Genomic DNA, 15,022 nt, shown 5'->3' with positions numbered 1-15,022 from the left:
CCAGACTGATTACCAGAGTGGTTGTACAAGCTTACAATCCCAACAGCAATGGAGGAGTGTTCCTCTTTCTCCACAACCTTGCCAGCATCTGCTGTCACCTGAAATTTTAATCCTATCCATTCTGTCTGTTGTGAGATGTAATCTCAGTGTTGTTTTGATTGGTCATTCTTGGTATATATTCTCAGGTATAGAAATCCTATTTGCTTTAACAGTGGTGATGAGAGATGGTAATACAATTAAGTAAGGTGTTAATTAATTCATCTCAATGCCAGTTCATATCTAATGCACCCCTGCAAACAGTACTAAAATGTCACCATAAGCACCCTACCAGCAAGACATTTTGACTCAAATACTTTATGTTTAATGATACTAAGAAGAACATGATTGCAGATACAGTGCATGCTTGACACAACACATAGTGCTGTCCGGGCCTTCCTTACTCTTTGAAATTGTGTCTGGGCTATATAGTGAGTTTTCCAAGATTTTTTTTCCCTTCAGACAACTAGTCAAAAGAGTTGGTGTTTCTCATGGTACCCTATCATACAGAAACATGTGTGTAGTAGTTGTGAGTGAGGTAGTATCTCCCTACAGTCTTCTTCATTGGTGTGCTCGTATAACATGATTGTACATTCCTGATCACTTTGTATTTGACTTCATGTTTGATGACAAGATATTCAGCTCTGTACAACTGCTTCAACTCCACTCAGTGCCTCTTTGACCTTGGGTAATTTAAACCTATTTCATTCCTTATGTTCTTAAAAGGAGGCTTAATGGAATTTTGAATTTTCCTATCACAAAACTTCTTAAGGTTTTTGTCAAAAATGATTTGAAATACCACATAAAATGATGTACTCATATCCCTCGCTACCATCTTCAAATAACTGAATTACATAAATAATACATTACATGAAAAGTGCTTGGCTACAATTTATGGGAGGTAACTTCAACAACAGCAGCCTCATTGAAGGAAATTCAGCCTATCTCTTTCCTGATCCTTTTATTCTATACAGGAAGAGAAATTTATGTCAGTTTAAAAAAATCTATTATTGCTTCTCATAACTGAATCCATTATTCCCCCCCTCCCCCATGATCCATCAGAGTAAAAACAAGAATAATAGATTGCTTTGACAGAGCCCTGAACATAAATGTCTCCAAGAATCAAATACAGTGAGTTAAACAAGTTTCAGGTAGTATTAAAGCAGGAACGGATAGCCATTTTATATTTAAAAGCTAGATCTTACTACAAATTTATTATTATTATCAGCTACCACATAAAAGTACATAGCATTTGAATTTGCACAATGAAATGGGAATATTGCCCCTCATTTCTATATATGCCCCAAGCAGAATCTGTTCTGAAAAAATGAACTCAGGAAAAGGAGTCCTTTTTAAATTTTCATTTTAGCCGACTAGTTGTTGAATATCATCTCCTTGGTTACATTAGACCAGATAATCTGAAAGAAACAACTGAAGCTACTACTTGCTCTGTCAACTAATTAAAATATTAATAGTCACCTTATCTTACAAATGCTTTTCCTTCTCTAAGCACATCTATAGTCTTTTCCTATGATCCAGATTAAAGTCTTCAGAAATGTTTAAGATGATAAATGAATGCATACATGTACTAGATTAATTCCAACAGTTAATTCATCTTAAGTAGTTCTGATAATGGACACCTAACCAGTTACTCATCTCTGATTTTATTCAAATAAACAACTTGTCTTGGAGAAGTTCATATCCCCAGCTTCAGTGCAGACTTTCTTCCAAGTCAATCAACACTTGGCATTCATATCCACTGTGCTGATTGTTGTTCATTAGCCACAGGACTGGGTTTGCCACCTGCTTCCTCCACCTCAAATGGGAATGGAATGTGTGTGTGTGTGTGTGTGTGTGTGTGTGTGTGTGTGTGTGTGTGTAAGAAGCTTGGGATAATGCCTAAGAGTGAAGTTGTCCATTTTGTCTTCTTAAATATAAGAGAACAAGGAGCCTCATTTACCACTGGTGGCTACCTATGACCAGTGGAACACAGACAATGCTTGAGGTAGATGGGAAATTTTGATAAGATTTGAGTCTTAAGTGGTCTAATGACTAGCTATAATTGACAATTTGTCAGCACCTAGAATCATCAAGAAAGAGAGTCACAATGAGTTGACAATGATTCTTTATATCAGACTTGCCTATGGGGATGTCGGTACAGAATTGTCTTAATTAAGTTAATTATTCAGCCCATTGTGTGACATGCTATTTCCAAGGCAAAGGTGTCCCAAACTTTTTAAGAGTGTAAAAATTGACCTGAGCACAAGTAAGCAAACAAGCAAGTCATGCATGGGTGCATATAGTTATGTCTCTCTAGTTATGTCTCTCTCCTCTTAGACTGTGGATGTGATGAAATCATTTTCATGCTCTTGTCACAGTTACTTCCTGCTGTGATGCAATGGCCTGGAATGGTAAGCTAAAATAAACCTTGTCTCTTCTAAGTTGTTTTTTGTTTGGTTGGTTATTTTGTTTTGATTTTTGTTTTTGCTTTTGTTTTTGTCAGGATTTCTACTACGGTAACAGAAATGCAGCTAGGGAAGTGACATCACCCAATGGCTAATGGTTAGTCCCTGATGCCTTTGCTTCTAGTTCCCATTTGAAAGAATTGGAATGTTTTTTAATTCGCAGGGGATCCTTGTGACCATCTAGATATTCCCTTCTCTCTTAAAGAAGGATGAAAATAAACTTGATATACTCAGTTTCCTTTTGGAATGGTCATTCAGTGCTGCACATTAGAAGATTCCGGACTATATGGAGCTAACTTCAGAAAAGTCTTGCTAACCATCCAATGATGCAGAAGATTTGATACACACATTGCCTAAGAAAACAGGAACGCTCTTCAAGGTTAGAAAAAAACTAAGATACTAGAAAGCATCCAGACTTAACAGACAAAAACGACAGTTCATAACTACATTCAGACATTATTCCTAGCCTCAGGTGCTGATTGGCCTGTTTTGAAGCCAATTTAAAATAGGCCTGCATGCCAAAGGAACTTTGTATTATTACTTAGAAAACTGCAGCAATCCTCCAGCTCTCTGTTAGCTTCTCTAAGCCACTTTAATATCTATTTCTCAGACCTGGTAGGCAATGTGGTATTTCCCCTATATTCCCATACATAACAATTCATCAGCTTTGCAACCTGATTCCTGACATTAAGAGATTAAACTAATGCAGATGATTCTCCAATGACACATACTGAGGTATACAGCAAACTCCATCATTTCCTTCTACAAAATGAGAAAGATTTTAATTCTTTTTCTCAACAGCTGCTTCATTTTCTTATGCATAGGAAAAATATGTGCAATTACTTCAAGTACAATCAAGTCGTTTAACATGGCTTTGCCATCATTGTAGTTACAGGATATTTTAAAAGAGAGGAAAAAAATATCTCAAAGCACAGGTCCTGCTGTGCAGCAAAGCAATCAAATTCCTTCATAATAACAGCCTGATGGGATTCAGCAATTTGAGGAATAATGAATAACCAGTCTAATTAGTAAACAGGAAAATGCCACAACAGTAACTGAGTAAACACTGTCATCTGTTGATTCTCTTGATGGGCATTCAAACAATAAATAGAAATGTGAGGAGTTCTCAAAAGGAAAAAAAAAATAACTTCATTTAGTGTGATTGATTTTACCAGGCAGTGAGGAAAAATGACATATTATCTTATACTGTCCTGCAGTGTTTCCTAGTCAATAAAATACAAAGATTATCTTTTTGATATGGAATGCATGGCTGAGTTCATCCTACCACTTGAATATGTCAAAATAAGCTGATTTCACAGTTGGTTGAATAGATAGTACTTCTGGACTGATGAGTCCCACGTTTTCATATCTTCATTATATTTCTTCTTTTCTTTGATGTTTAGTTTATGAAGTTATTTGTATCTGAATAGGAACAGTCTGTTTCAAAGTAGTCTTCAAGTTTCCAATGCAGGGTCTCAAATGTTGGCCGTTGCTTAGGCTCAACATTCCAGCACTCTAGCATGATGCTGTAGAATTGCTGTGGGCAGTTAGATGGCTGTGGTAGTCTGTAGTTTTGACTCAACATTTGAATTACTTGAGCACCTGTCATACCTAAGACATACAAATTAGAACAAAAAAAAAAAGTGGACAATCAGTCTTCAAATTATAGTTGACACTGAACTCGGGCTATAAAGGAATTTTTTTTCCCTTGATGAGGTCCAAAATAAGACCCACAATCCATTTCCCAGGCTGTAATATTAAACTAAAACCAGCAGCAAGTCATGTCTATAAGACTGCAATTCAAGAGTAAAGGAGAAGAAAGTAATAAACCACTTCATTAATGCAAATTATCATCATCAAATTTTATCTATCGGGCTCCTCCAGGCACATGGTATGGTCAGCCTCATAACTCTGCCCTCTAAATCTATGCAAAGCAGTTAAAGTCACATCTAAGCAAATGACCTGCAACAGAAAGGCCCACTTCTGAATTAATCACTCACCACTGTAAGGCATTTTGCCATAAGTAATGATTTCATATAGCAGGATTCCAAAAGACCACACATCAGACTTAATGCTGAATTTATTAGTACGAATGGCTTCGGGTGCAGTCCACTTCACTGGCAGCTTTATTTCGTGTTTAGATTCATAGATGTCTTCATTATCCACCTGATAATGCAACAAGGATTCAAGCCAAGTTAGTAATTGGTTGTGCTGCCCTTGTTTATTTGTAACCTGTGTCACATGAAAATATAGAGGCAAATATTCAGTATGGGCTTAGGTTGATTTGCATTATAATATCAGATATTCTGAACGAAACATATAAGACTAGAAAAATCAGTGAAAGATCATTAGCAAGATATATCTTAAGAGCCTGAGTAGCATCATTCCATTGCAGGTAGGAGAATCTGTGATCATTTGGATTTGTATAAGTCCTTTACAAACTGAAGAAGAAGAAAGAGGAGGAGAAGCAAAGGATGTCTGGTTTTATTTGCTCTTAGCCATGAAGAGCTATGGACTGATATTAAGGCTAGAGAGGCAGTTCAGTAATTAAGATGATTTGCTGCTCTTGACAAGAACACAGGTTTGGTTCCCAGCACCCAAATGGTAGCACACAACCATCTATAACTCTAGCTCCAGAGGATTTGGTACCTTCTGGCTTCTGCAGTGACATAAATGCACAGGCATAAATGCAGGGAAAAAGCACATATACATGAAATAAAACTAAATAAAACCTTTTTTAGAAAAGTTTGCATTGCTTTATCATCTAAAGCACTTGCTAATACCAAAAAGTGCTATCTAGATAATTTAAATTAATTTATCAACATAGTGACTTTTTAATTTTAATTAATTTCTAAAAAACAGGAAAGATGATATGGAAAGAAAATCTTTACCACTTTTGCTCTACATTCATATTTTTAGTGAATGGTATGGAAATCTAATTTTAAGTTTAGATTTAAACACCTCATCTGATGTCTAATTATCAGTCTCTTTGGATTAATGTTACAAAACAGGGTGAGTATAGGAAAATGAAAACCTAGTGGTTTAGTTTTGGAGAGATGGCTCAGTGGACAACATGCTTTCTAAGCAGTATGAAACCGTGAGTTCAAGTCACCAGCATCTATGTAAAAACCAGGTGATACATGTGTATAACACAGGGCTGAGAATGAAGATACAGGTGGATCCTAGAGACATGCTGACCAGCCAATCTAGCCAAAATGAAGACTACAGGTTCAGTGAGAAACTTGTCCTATAACAAGTATAGTTGAAGGGCAGAGGGAGTTGTGTGGGTAGAGAGGTAGGAGCTATGTCTGAGAGAAGTTAGGGAGAGGGGATGAATATGACCAATATGCATTGTATGAAATCCTCAAAGAATTATTAAAACCATTTTATCAAGATGTAGAAAAGAATGAAGAAGACATTTCAATATAAACTTCTGGCCTATACATGTACTCACACAGACAAAAGGACACACACAAATGCATATATAAAACACTGACGTATCCACACAATCACATAGAAAGCTGATGATTGTTGCAGAATCATTGTAGTATGGCCTTAGCCTATTGTCAAGTGTCTATTGCTTTCTGAAGAAGGAATGTGTAAAAGCAGATGGGTGGTGCTGGTAGCATCTGACAAGTAGGCCACAAACTCAACTACAGTTTTAATCTCATATTTATTTGTCTGCATGATTACCATTTTCCCTTGGTTGCCCCTCTTCATAGAAATAGAAAGGCACTCTGTCTGTAAGATCCTATATAACTTGTCTTTATCAATGGACCAGAGATAGACAACATGAAAGTTTTATTTGTTTTGTGTGTGTGTGTGTGTGTGTGTGTGTGTGTGTGTGTGTGTGTGTGTGTGTGTGTGTGTGTGTGTGTGTGTGTCTGTGTGTGTCTTTGTTACTCTTGTTGCAATTATTATTTGGAGACAAGAGTCTCACTGAGGTTCAAGCTGATCTCAAACCCAAAATCCTCTTGTCTCACCCTCTTGAGTGTTGGGATCCTAAGTCGTAGTAACACATCTAGCAGCGAAATAGTTTTAAATAATAATCATGAACTTATCACTATCTTAACTTTGTTGCTGTTTAACCTACTCTAAGAACTAATTAAAACAAAACTAAATCTACCTTAAAAACTCTTGCAAGTCCGAAATCTGCTACTTTGTAGATATTATGTTCACCAACAAGGACATTTCTTGCAGCCAGATCTCTGTGAATATAGTTCTGGGACTCAAGATAGGCCATTCCGGAAGCCACCTGTGCCGCCATGTCTACCTGTTGAATCAAATGGATTTTTGACCCACCATCATCTGAAAAAAGAAGAGAAAATGGGAGTTTATTTTGGAAAATACTGAACTAGCAAATTCTGAGAAATCTGATAAATCAATCATATATGCTATGACACTAATCTACAAAGAATACAGAAAAGTATCCCATCATCCTAAAACATGGGCTAGTCTGTGTGTTTTCAGAATCACACACCATCGATTCGCCTCTTCATGGAAACTCAGTTGGGAGCTTCTGCCTTTCTTTAAAGCATTTCCAGAATAGGGAGATGGCTTAGTGAATGAAAACCTGAATTTTAGATCCTCAGCACTGTTATAAAAAAAAAATCTTCTCATGGTGTACATGCTTGTAATTCCAGTGCTGTGGAGGCAGAGAAAGGAAGACCCCTGAGCTTCTTGGCTAGTCAGTCTCATCAATCAGTGAACTCCAGACCCAGTTACTCTGTCTCATAAACGAACAGTTATGGAGGAAAGCACTCAATATTGACCTCTAACTTACACACACACACACACACACATATACACAGAGAGAGAGAGAGAGAGAGACAGAGACAGAGACAGAGACAGAGACAGAGACAGAGAGACAGAGACAGAGACGACAGAGACAGAAACAGAAAGACAGAGAGACAGAGAAATATCACACAATCTGGCCAAACCAAAGAGAATTTTTCATTGTTTCATCAGATTTTTCTTTAAAATGAGGTCATGAACAAATTTTAAGGATATAACACTTATAAAATGTATATACTACATTTATATCCACATGCATAATGCATTTTTAATCACCCTCTTGGCTTGCTATTCTCAGAGCATCTCTGCAGACACAGACACACCTTAAATGAACTAATTCTATATAGCTAGGTATAGAAAAATAGAAATATAGGTATTATGTAGTATACTAGGATTGATCATTAGTAGAAACAAATAGTGCCACTGTTGGAAATTCTGAATTTTCATATCTTTGGGCTAAACTACCACATTGTTGGCAAGTATCTTCAGATATCTAAAGTTCTGGGGTTATTTCACAAAAGTGTAAACTCCTGTTCTCCTTGACTTCCTAAATCAAATACTATTTTATATAGTCACCTGGATTTGTGGTCATTAGACTTAGACACAAGCCCTGACATCAGAGGAAACTCTAGCTCAGGAATTAGGAAGACTGAAATGACATCAGAGTATCAGACTCGAGATCAAGGCTATTCTTCATATTGCTTTGTGACTTTGAGCAATACGAGTAACAGCCCTGTACTTGAGTGTCTTTGTCTACATAGTGATAACAGTAATTAATTCAGAGTATCCATTGTTAAAGTAGAATTTCAAATGAATTAACACTTGTAAAGCCCTTAACACAATATCAAGTACCCAAGAAGAGCCCAATAGATCCTAGATGCTAATATTATCATTACTCCTGTGCAAAAGTGTAACAATTTAATTGCCCAGAAATATATATGAATTACCTATGTAGAACAGGAAGAAAGAAGAGAAATCTGTGTGTCTAGAGCTCACAGTTTCAGCTAAACATATAAATTTAATGGTTTGTTAATAAGCAGGAACAAGTGTGTTAGATAACTAGAATGAAAGACATTCATGGGGGCAGACCTTGGACACAAACTCCACCATCAGTTCCATAACACCCCGAGGAATCTCCACTCCCAGGCGCTCTAACATGCCTAGGATCATAGGATTAGAGGTGAGGCAGACACAACATCTGTCCCAACACCAGGAGAAACTGGGACCAGCAGGACCCAGAAATGCAGGAACTCTGTCAGACCAGTGGCACAGGTTCTTTCCTCTCTGTCTAGGCTGGTGCCCTGAACAGACTTTGGACACAAACTCTCCAGCCAGTCCAACAACACCCAGAGGATGCAACACTCCAAGGCACTCTAACACACGCAGGATCACAGGATGCTAGAATCACAGGAGCTTGGTCACACCAGGATCTCAGGATCCAAGAGGCAGATTGACTCCCAGAAGCTTGGACACATCCTGTATCTCAGGATTACAGGGTCAAAGAATTACAGGACACAGAAACAGCTGGACTCTGAAGAGTTCTGATACAACCAGGATCACAGGAAGGACAGGATCCAGATATAGCCAGGGCAGGTAGTACTAGAGAATAACCAGATGTCAGGAAGCGAGCATAAGAACCTAAGAAACCAAGGCTACTTGGCATCATTGGAAACCAATTCTCCCACCATAGCAAGGCCTGGATACACCATCACATCGGAAAAACAAGATTCAGATCTAAAATCACTTCTCATTATGGTGATAGAGGACTTTAAGAAGCACATAAATAACTCCCTTAAAGAAATACAGGAGAACACAGGTAAACAGCTAGAAGCCCTTAAAGAGGAAACACAAAAATTTCTTAAAGAATTACAGGAAAACACAATCCAACAGGTGAAGGAAATGAACAAAACCATCCAGGATCTAAAAATGGAAGTAGAAACAATAAAAAAAAAATCACAAAGGGAGACAACCCTGGAGACAAAAACCTAGGAAAGAGATCAGGAATCATAGACTCAAGCATCACCAACAGAATACAAGAGATAGAAGAGAGAATCTCAGGAGATATCTCAGGTGCAGAAGATACCATAGAAAACATTAACACAACAGTCAAAGAAAACACAAAAAGTAAAAAGCTCCTAACCCACAACATCCAGGAAATCCTGGACACAAGGAGAAGAAGAAACCTAAGGATGATAGGTATAGAAGAGAATGAAGATTCTCAACTTAAAGGGCCAGAAATATCTTCAACAAAATTATAGAAGAAAGCTTCTCTAACCTAAAGAGATGCCTGTGAACATACAACAAGCCTACAGAACTACAAGTAAATTGGACCAGAAAAGAAATTCCTCCCGTCACATAGTAATCAAAACATCAAATGCACTAAAAAAGAAGGAATATTAAAGGCAGTAAGGGAAAAAGGTCAAGTAACATATAAAGGCAGATCTATCAGAATTATACCAAACTTCTCACCAGAGACTGTGAAAGCTAGAAGATTCTGGGCAGATGTCATACATACCCTAAGAGAACACAAATGCCAGCCCAGGCTACTATACCCAGCAAATCTCTCAGTTACCATAGACGGAGACCAAGGTATTTCATGACAAAAAAAATTTACACAATATCTTTCCATAAATCTAGCCCTACAAAGGATAATAGATGGAAAATACCAACACAAACTATGCCATAGAAAAAGAAAAAATGTAATCTTTCAACAAACCCACACACACATAATTCCACCTCTAACAACAAAAATAACAGGAAGTAACAATCAGCTCTCCTTAATATCTCTTAACCTGAAAATTAATATTACCAATATATCCTAATTGATTGAAATTCAAAAATATGAGGAATTAGAAATATGTTGGCTGTTATCCAGTGGTCTCTCCAATTTGGTAATTGGAGAAATATATCCAATATTGTACAATCCATATATACTTTCTACTTGTTTGTATGTGACAGTGTCTTGCTGTGTACCACATAATGGTCTTGAAATCATGCTTCTCCTATTTCAGGCTCTCTATTAGTAGGATTGTCTATTTGATGTTTTTACACTATCCTATGGTTTTCATAACAGCTTACATATTTCAAAATTACTCATACAGCCAAAAGAAACATAGAAAATTAATTTGGGAGGTGGCTTATAAGAGAACATCAAAGAGTGGGACTGAATGTTTTGCTTAATATTTGTATTTATTGTATCAATTTTGAAGAAGAGAATTTTATAAGTTACTCTTATTTCTGAGATAAATGCTTTTCAAAATCATCACACCAATGAACCAGAATCCTACCTTCACCTAATGTCTGTGCCACCCTCCAAGCAGAACCATTGTTCATTGAAACAGTTGATGAATGACTTCATGGATAGACCATCCTAATACACACACCATTTCTTAAGTGAGTGTAACCTGTTCCCTATGGGCTGAGAATGATGACAATCACTCAAGTCAAATAGCTTTGACCATAGCAGGAAATCTGTATCCAAATAATCATGCCTACAATTCATTCCTTGGCACAGCAGAACTGTCAACTCTTAGCTTAGCTACTATGGAAGAAAAACCCTTTTGTGATATGAAGGACATTGAAGTACAGCATTACTGCAGTGAACTTCAAAGTCTAAATATTGTTCTTATTCTGGGTTTGTACCACAGTAAGAGCCAAGATTTTAATCTCTACTAAAAATGAAACAAACAAACAAACAAACAAAAAGACTTTATCTCTTTATGTTCATTTAATAACATGTACATCATTTTTGTGATTGTTATGAAATATATATTGTGTTGAATATAATTTTTAAAAAGTAAAAAAAAAATGTTCTTGGTAAGCCTTTGATTTCCATTAGCTGATTAAATTGGTTTTATACTTTGTCCCTGGGGATTGATATTTATTAGCTAAATTGTCAGATTTTTAGAGACTTGCATTTCATCTCTGTTCAATTTTGAAGATGAATCCCTCTTTAAAACTAATGCACAGTTAACATACTTCAAGTAAGAGGTGAATCTTTATTGTGCTTACAACTCAATTTTCATTTGCATTCCCTACTTTTGCTACTTCACCAAGTTTACAGCTATGCTCACTTATACACTGCCATCACAGAATAATGATCTTACAGAAGGATGACCAATTGCTTCCTCTCCAGGCCTTATCTTTTTTGATGTCAAGGGATGAATATTCTCAAGGTCCCTGGGACTGTCTGGAAGCTCACCCAAGACTTTCAGATCCACCAGTTTTTCGTTGGAAAGCTGGCATTTGCCTTTGTCTGGTATTTCAGAATGGGTTGGCACCTCCCCAGGTGATAGATTTCTTAATAGCATTCCAGCCATGAAAATACTAGTGACAAAATTCAGAAGAAAAAAGAAAGAAAGAAAGAAAGAAAGAAAGAAAGAAAGAAAGAAAGAAAGAAAGAAAGAAAGAAAGAAAGAAAGAAAGAAAGAAAGGCAACGCATTCATGAGAACACCAACAACTAGACTTGGTGGAGAAGAGTAAACCTGCAAGAAACCTGGGAAGGATGAGCTAGAATCATGACAGAGGATGGGCTTTGATGAGTCCAGTGTTTTAAGAGCAAATTACCATCATAGTCAACTTTGATACACAGACCGAGCAAGATAAAGGCATTCGTTAGCTGCAGTAATGCGAAGACATTGATGAGCAGGGTAGCAGAAAGGCCAGTTTTATGAGAGATGGTGCATAAGGGATGATGACGTGTGAGTGAGGAGGATGTGGAGACAGTAAGGTGAAACAGCAAATACCAAAATGCTCCACTGAAAAAAGGAAAGACGAGACCCACCACTGAGTTCAGTGGCAAAGCTCCTGTCTAGCAGGAGATGGAGTTCAATCTTCAGAACTCGGGATGAAATAAGGAGGAAATAATAATATACATGTATACACACAGACACACACATACATAATTTTGTGAAACAAGAACCATTAGTACATGACTGATGGTTCACCAGTCATTTGGTTCCTTATTTCTTTTTGTCCAGGACACACACAGAAAATCACATTTAAGCTAGCAATTTTGCTAGCTTGGAGCAACTGGATGTGTGCAATAATCAATAGGATATTCAGGCCAGACCCTTAAATATCCCTCAACTCTGAAGTGACAGGAATACATTTCATAATGTAAAGACCAGTGGGAAAAATGTAAATCCTCATGTCACCTCTCAGTGAAAAACACCTAAAAGACAATTTAAGGATATTAAAAGTGGTTAATTTAGTATGTGAAGTCACAAAAGCTTTAAATTGTATGCTATAGTCTCTAACACTAACTACTCAGTTGAACAAAAAAGTGTTATTGTGAACATTAAATAAAGCTCAGCATGAAGTACAATGATAACACGTTGATGTTCTGGTGGCTACAACAGACTGCCTTTTGATATCAAATCCACTCAGTAAGGAAATAAAGAGGAAAGAGGAAAGAGGAGGTGCTGATGGCTCACCATATGTTGTAGGCAATTCTCGAATAGCTTCTGCTGATCTTTGCCTCCTAATCATCATCTTCTTCCCTTGAGCTGGTATGGACCCAGTTACACACATTTAACTCATTGAATATGGAAAAACTGAAGGTACATTTCCAAAATTAAGTTGCAAAAACCTGAACCTCCATTTACTCATGGTACTTACTCTCTTGTTTTCTCACCTGTTCACACCTCTGGGAAATTATAAGCCATCCTATGTGATAGGGAGCACATGACAACCTCTTGCCAAAACCCAGCAAAGAACGGACTGTCTCAACTTAACAACCCAGGATGAGCCAGCTGCTGCCAACAACATGAGTTGGTCTGGTGATTGATTCATCCCTTCTAGAACTTTAAGATGATTTTGGCAAATGATAACACCTTAACCATGAACTATGACACCTGAGCTATGAAACCTAGTAAACCACATTCCTGACTGTCTTTGTTAGGGTCACTATTGCTGTGAGGAAACCATGAATAAAGGCAAGTTGGAGAGGAAAGAATTATTTCACTCACAGTTCCATATAACGGTGTATAATCAAAAGCAGTGAGGGCAGGAACTCAAGCAAGTCAGAATCCTGAAGGCAGAAGCTGATGCAGAGGTCATGGAAGGACACTGCTTACTGATTTGCTCCTCATGGCTGGTCCATCCTGCTTTTTTATAGAACCTAGGACCATCCACAATGGGCTATGTCCTCCCCTATTAATCACTAAGAAAATGCCATACAGGTTTGTCTACAGCCTCATCTTATAAAGACATTGGCTCGATTGAGGCTCTCTCTTCTCAGATGACTTTAGCTTGTCAGGTTGACATAAAACTAACCAGCACACTGACTAGAGCAACTGTCATAATAAATGTTCATAGAATAGCAACAGACAACTAATCCAGACTAGGAAAACAATATCAGTGCTATCCGTAGCATTAAAGCTGAAACCGTAGTCCCAAGTTTAAGGACATGCACCTTAAATGAGTTGTTAACTTTCCCATGACTGTTTCTCTAATTGTAAAGTGAGAATATTTGTTTGTCTCATAAAAAAAAAAAGAGTTAAGTTCATGTGTTTAAGTAACATGGAAAAACACCTGCCACATAGTAATTATAACAGTATTAAAAAAAAAAAAAAAGGAAAAATGTGGGCTGGAGAGTTGGCTCAGTGGTTAAGAGCACCAACTGCTCTTTTGAAGGTCCAGAGTTCAAATCCCAGCAACGACATGGTGGTGAGCCACCATCTGTAACAAGATCTGATGTCCTCTTCTGGAGTGTCTGAAGATAGCTACAGTGTACTTACATATAATAAATAAATAAAATCTTTAAAGAAAAAATGAATATGCCCTCTACTATTGGTAGCTCATGTATATGATTTCCAGTAAATCACATAATTTAATGCACAGAGCAATATTCGAACTGTTTTATTTTATTTACCAGTATCATCCTGTCTGTCCCATTACACTGTCTAGTTTCAGTCTATAATGAACCCTCCATAACTTAGAGTATGCTCAGCAAATAACTTCAGTAAAAAGTGACATAAAACTAACATCGAGCATAGTTTCATTTTTACCAGCCTATATAAACTGTCCATGTTTGTTTAAGGTTTGCATTACTTAGGTTGAGCGAACACAAGAGACCTCTTTTCCCCTGAGTTTTGGTCAGTGGGCAATTTGGCTGTTCATACTTGACGACAGATATCTGCTTCTCCCATCTTTCTCTGTCTTGCCACTTAGTAACACAGCCATGCAACAGAAATGCCATGACTTTATCATAGTGTGAATACATAGTTTGCATCCTTACCTTCTTTTGATTAAACATTCATATTAAGAATGAGAATGTCCATTTGTTTAGACATTTTTTTAAATAAGCCACATAAAACATGGAGTTCTGAAATATATTCTTCCAGAAAGGTGATTTCTCTGTCTTTTACATGTTGATCACTGTTTTCTCATATGAAGTTGTAAGAAAGTCTTTACCCTCTTCCGAAATCATTTAAATCTTTTATTTCTTCTATCATTATATGTATTAAGATACACAATTGACATGAAATTTGGTACTTTAAGATATTCTTTTTCTCAAAAAATATATTTAATAAACATGATATATGTGGTATAAAAATAATAAACTTCAAAAACCATTCTAAACAATAAAAGAACCTCTGGTGGAATCACCATGCCTGACCTTAAGCTGTACTACACAGCAACTGTGATAAAAACTGGTATTTGTACAGCGACAGACATGTAGATCAATGGAATAGAATTGAAGATCCAGAAATGAATCCACACA

General features: G+C 37.0%; 1 protein-coding gene across 2 annotated transcripts in view; it reads right to left on the bottom strand.

Annotated features, from left to right (window-relative positions):
• Window positions 1–1,215: 1,215 nt before the first annotated feature.
• The window catches only part of Frk (fyn related Src family tyrosine kinase), a 130,001-nt gene continuing 116,194 nt past the window's right edge, over window positions 1,216–15,022 (bottom strand). For both annotated transcript variants that reach the window (XM_021204746.1, XM_021204747.2), the window contains exons 7-9: window positions 6,628–6,809; window positions 4,502–4,667; window positions 1,216–4,112 (exon numbers count right to left, since the gene is read on the bottom strand). In XM_021204746.1, coding sequence (XP_021060405.1) covers window positions 3,901–4,112; window positions 4,502–4,667; window positions 6,628–6,809 — 560 coding nt within the window. In that variant the 3' untranslated portion in view covers window positions 1,216–3,900. The remainder of the gene's footprint in view (window positions 4,113–4,501; window positions 4,668–6,627; window positions 6,810–15,022) is intronic.

This window comes from Mus pahari, chromosome 9 (genome assembly GCF_900095145.1).
Source record: "Mus pahari chromosome 9, PAHARI_EIJ_v1.1, whole genome shotgun sequence".
Lineage (NCBI taxonomy): Eukaryota > Metazoa > Chordata > Mammalia > Rodentia > Muridae > Mus > Mus pahari.
This window is presented reverse-complemented; position numbering and strand designations above follow the sequence as displayed.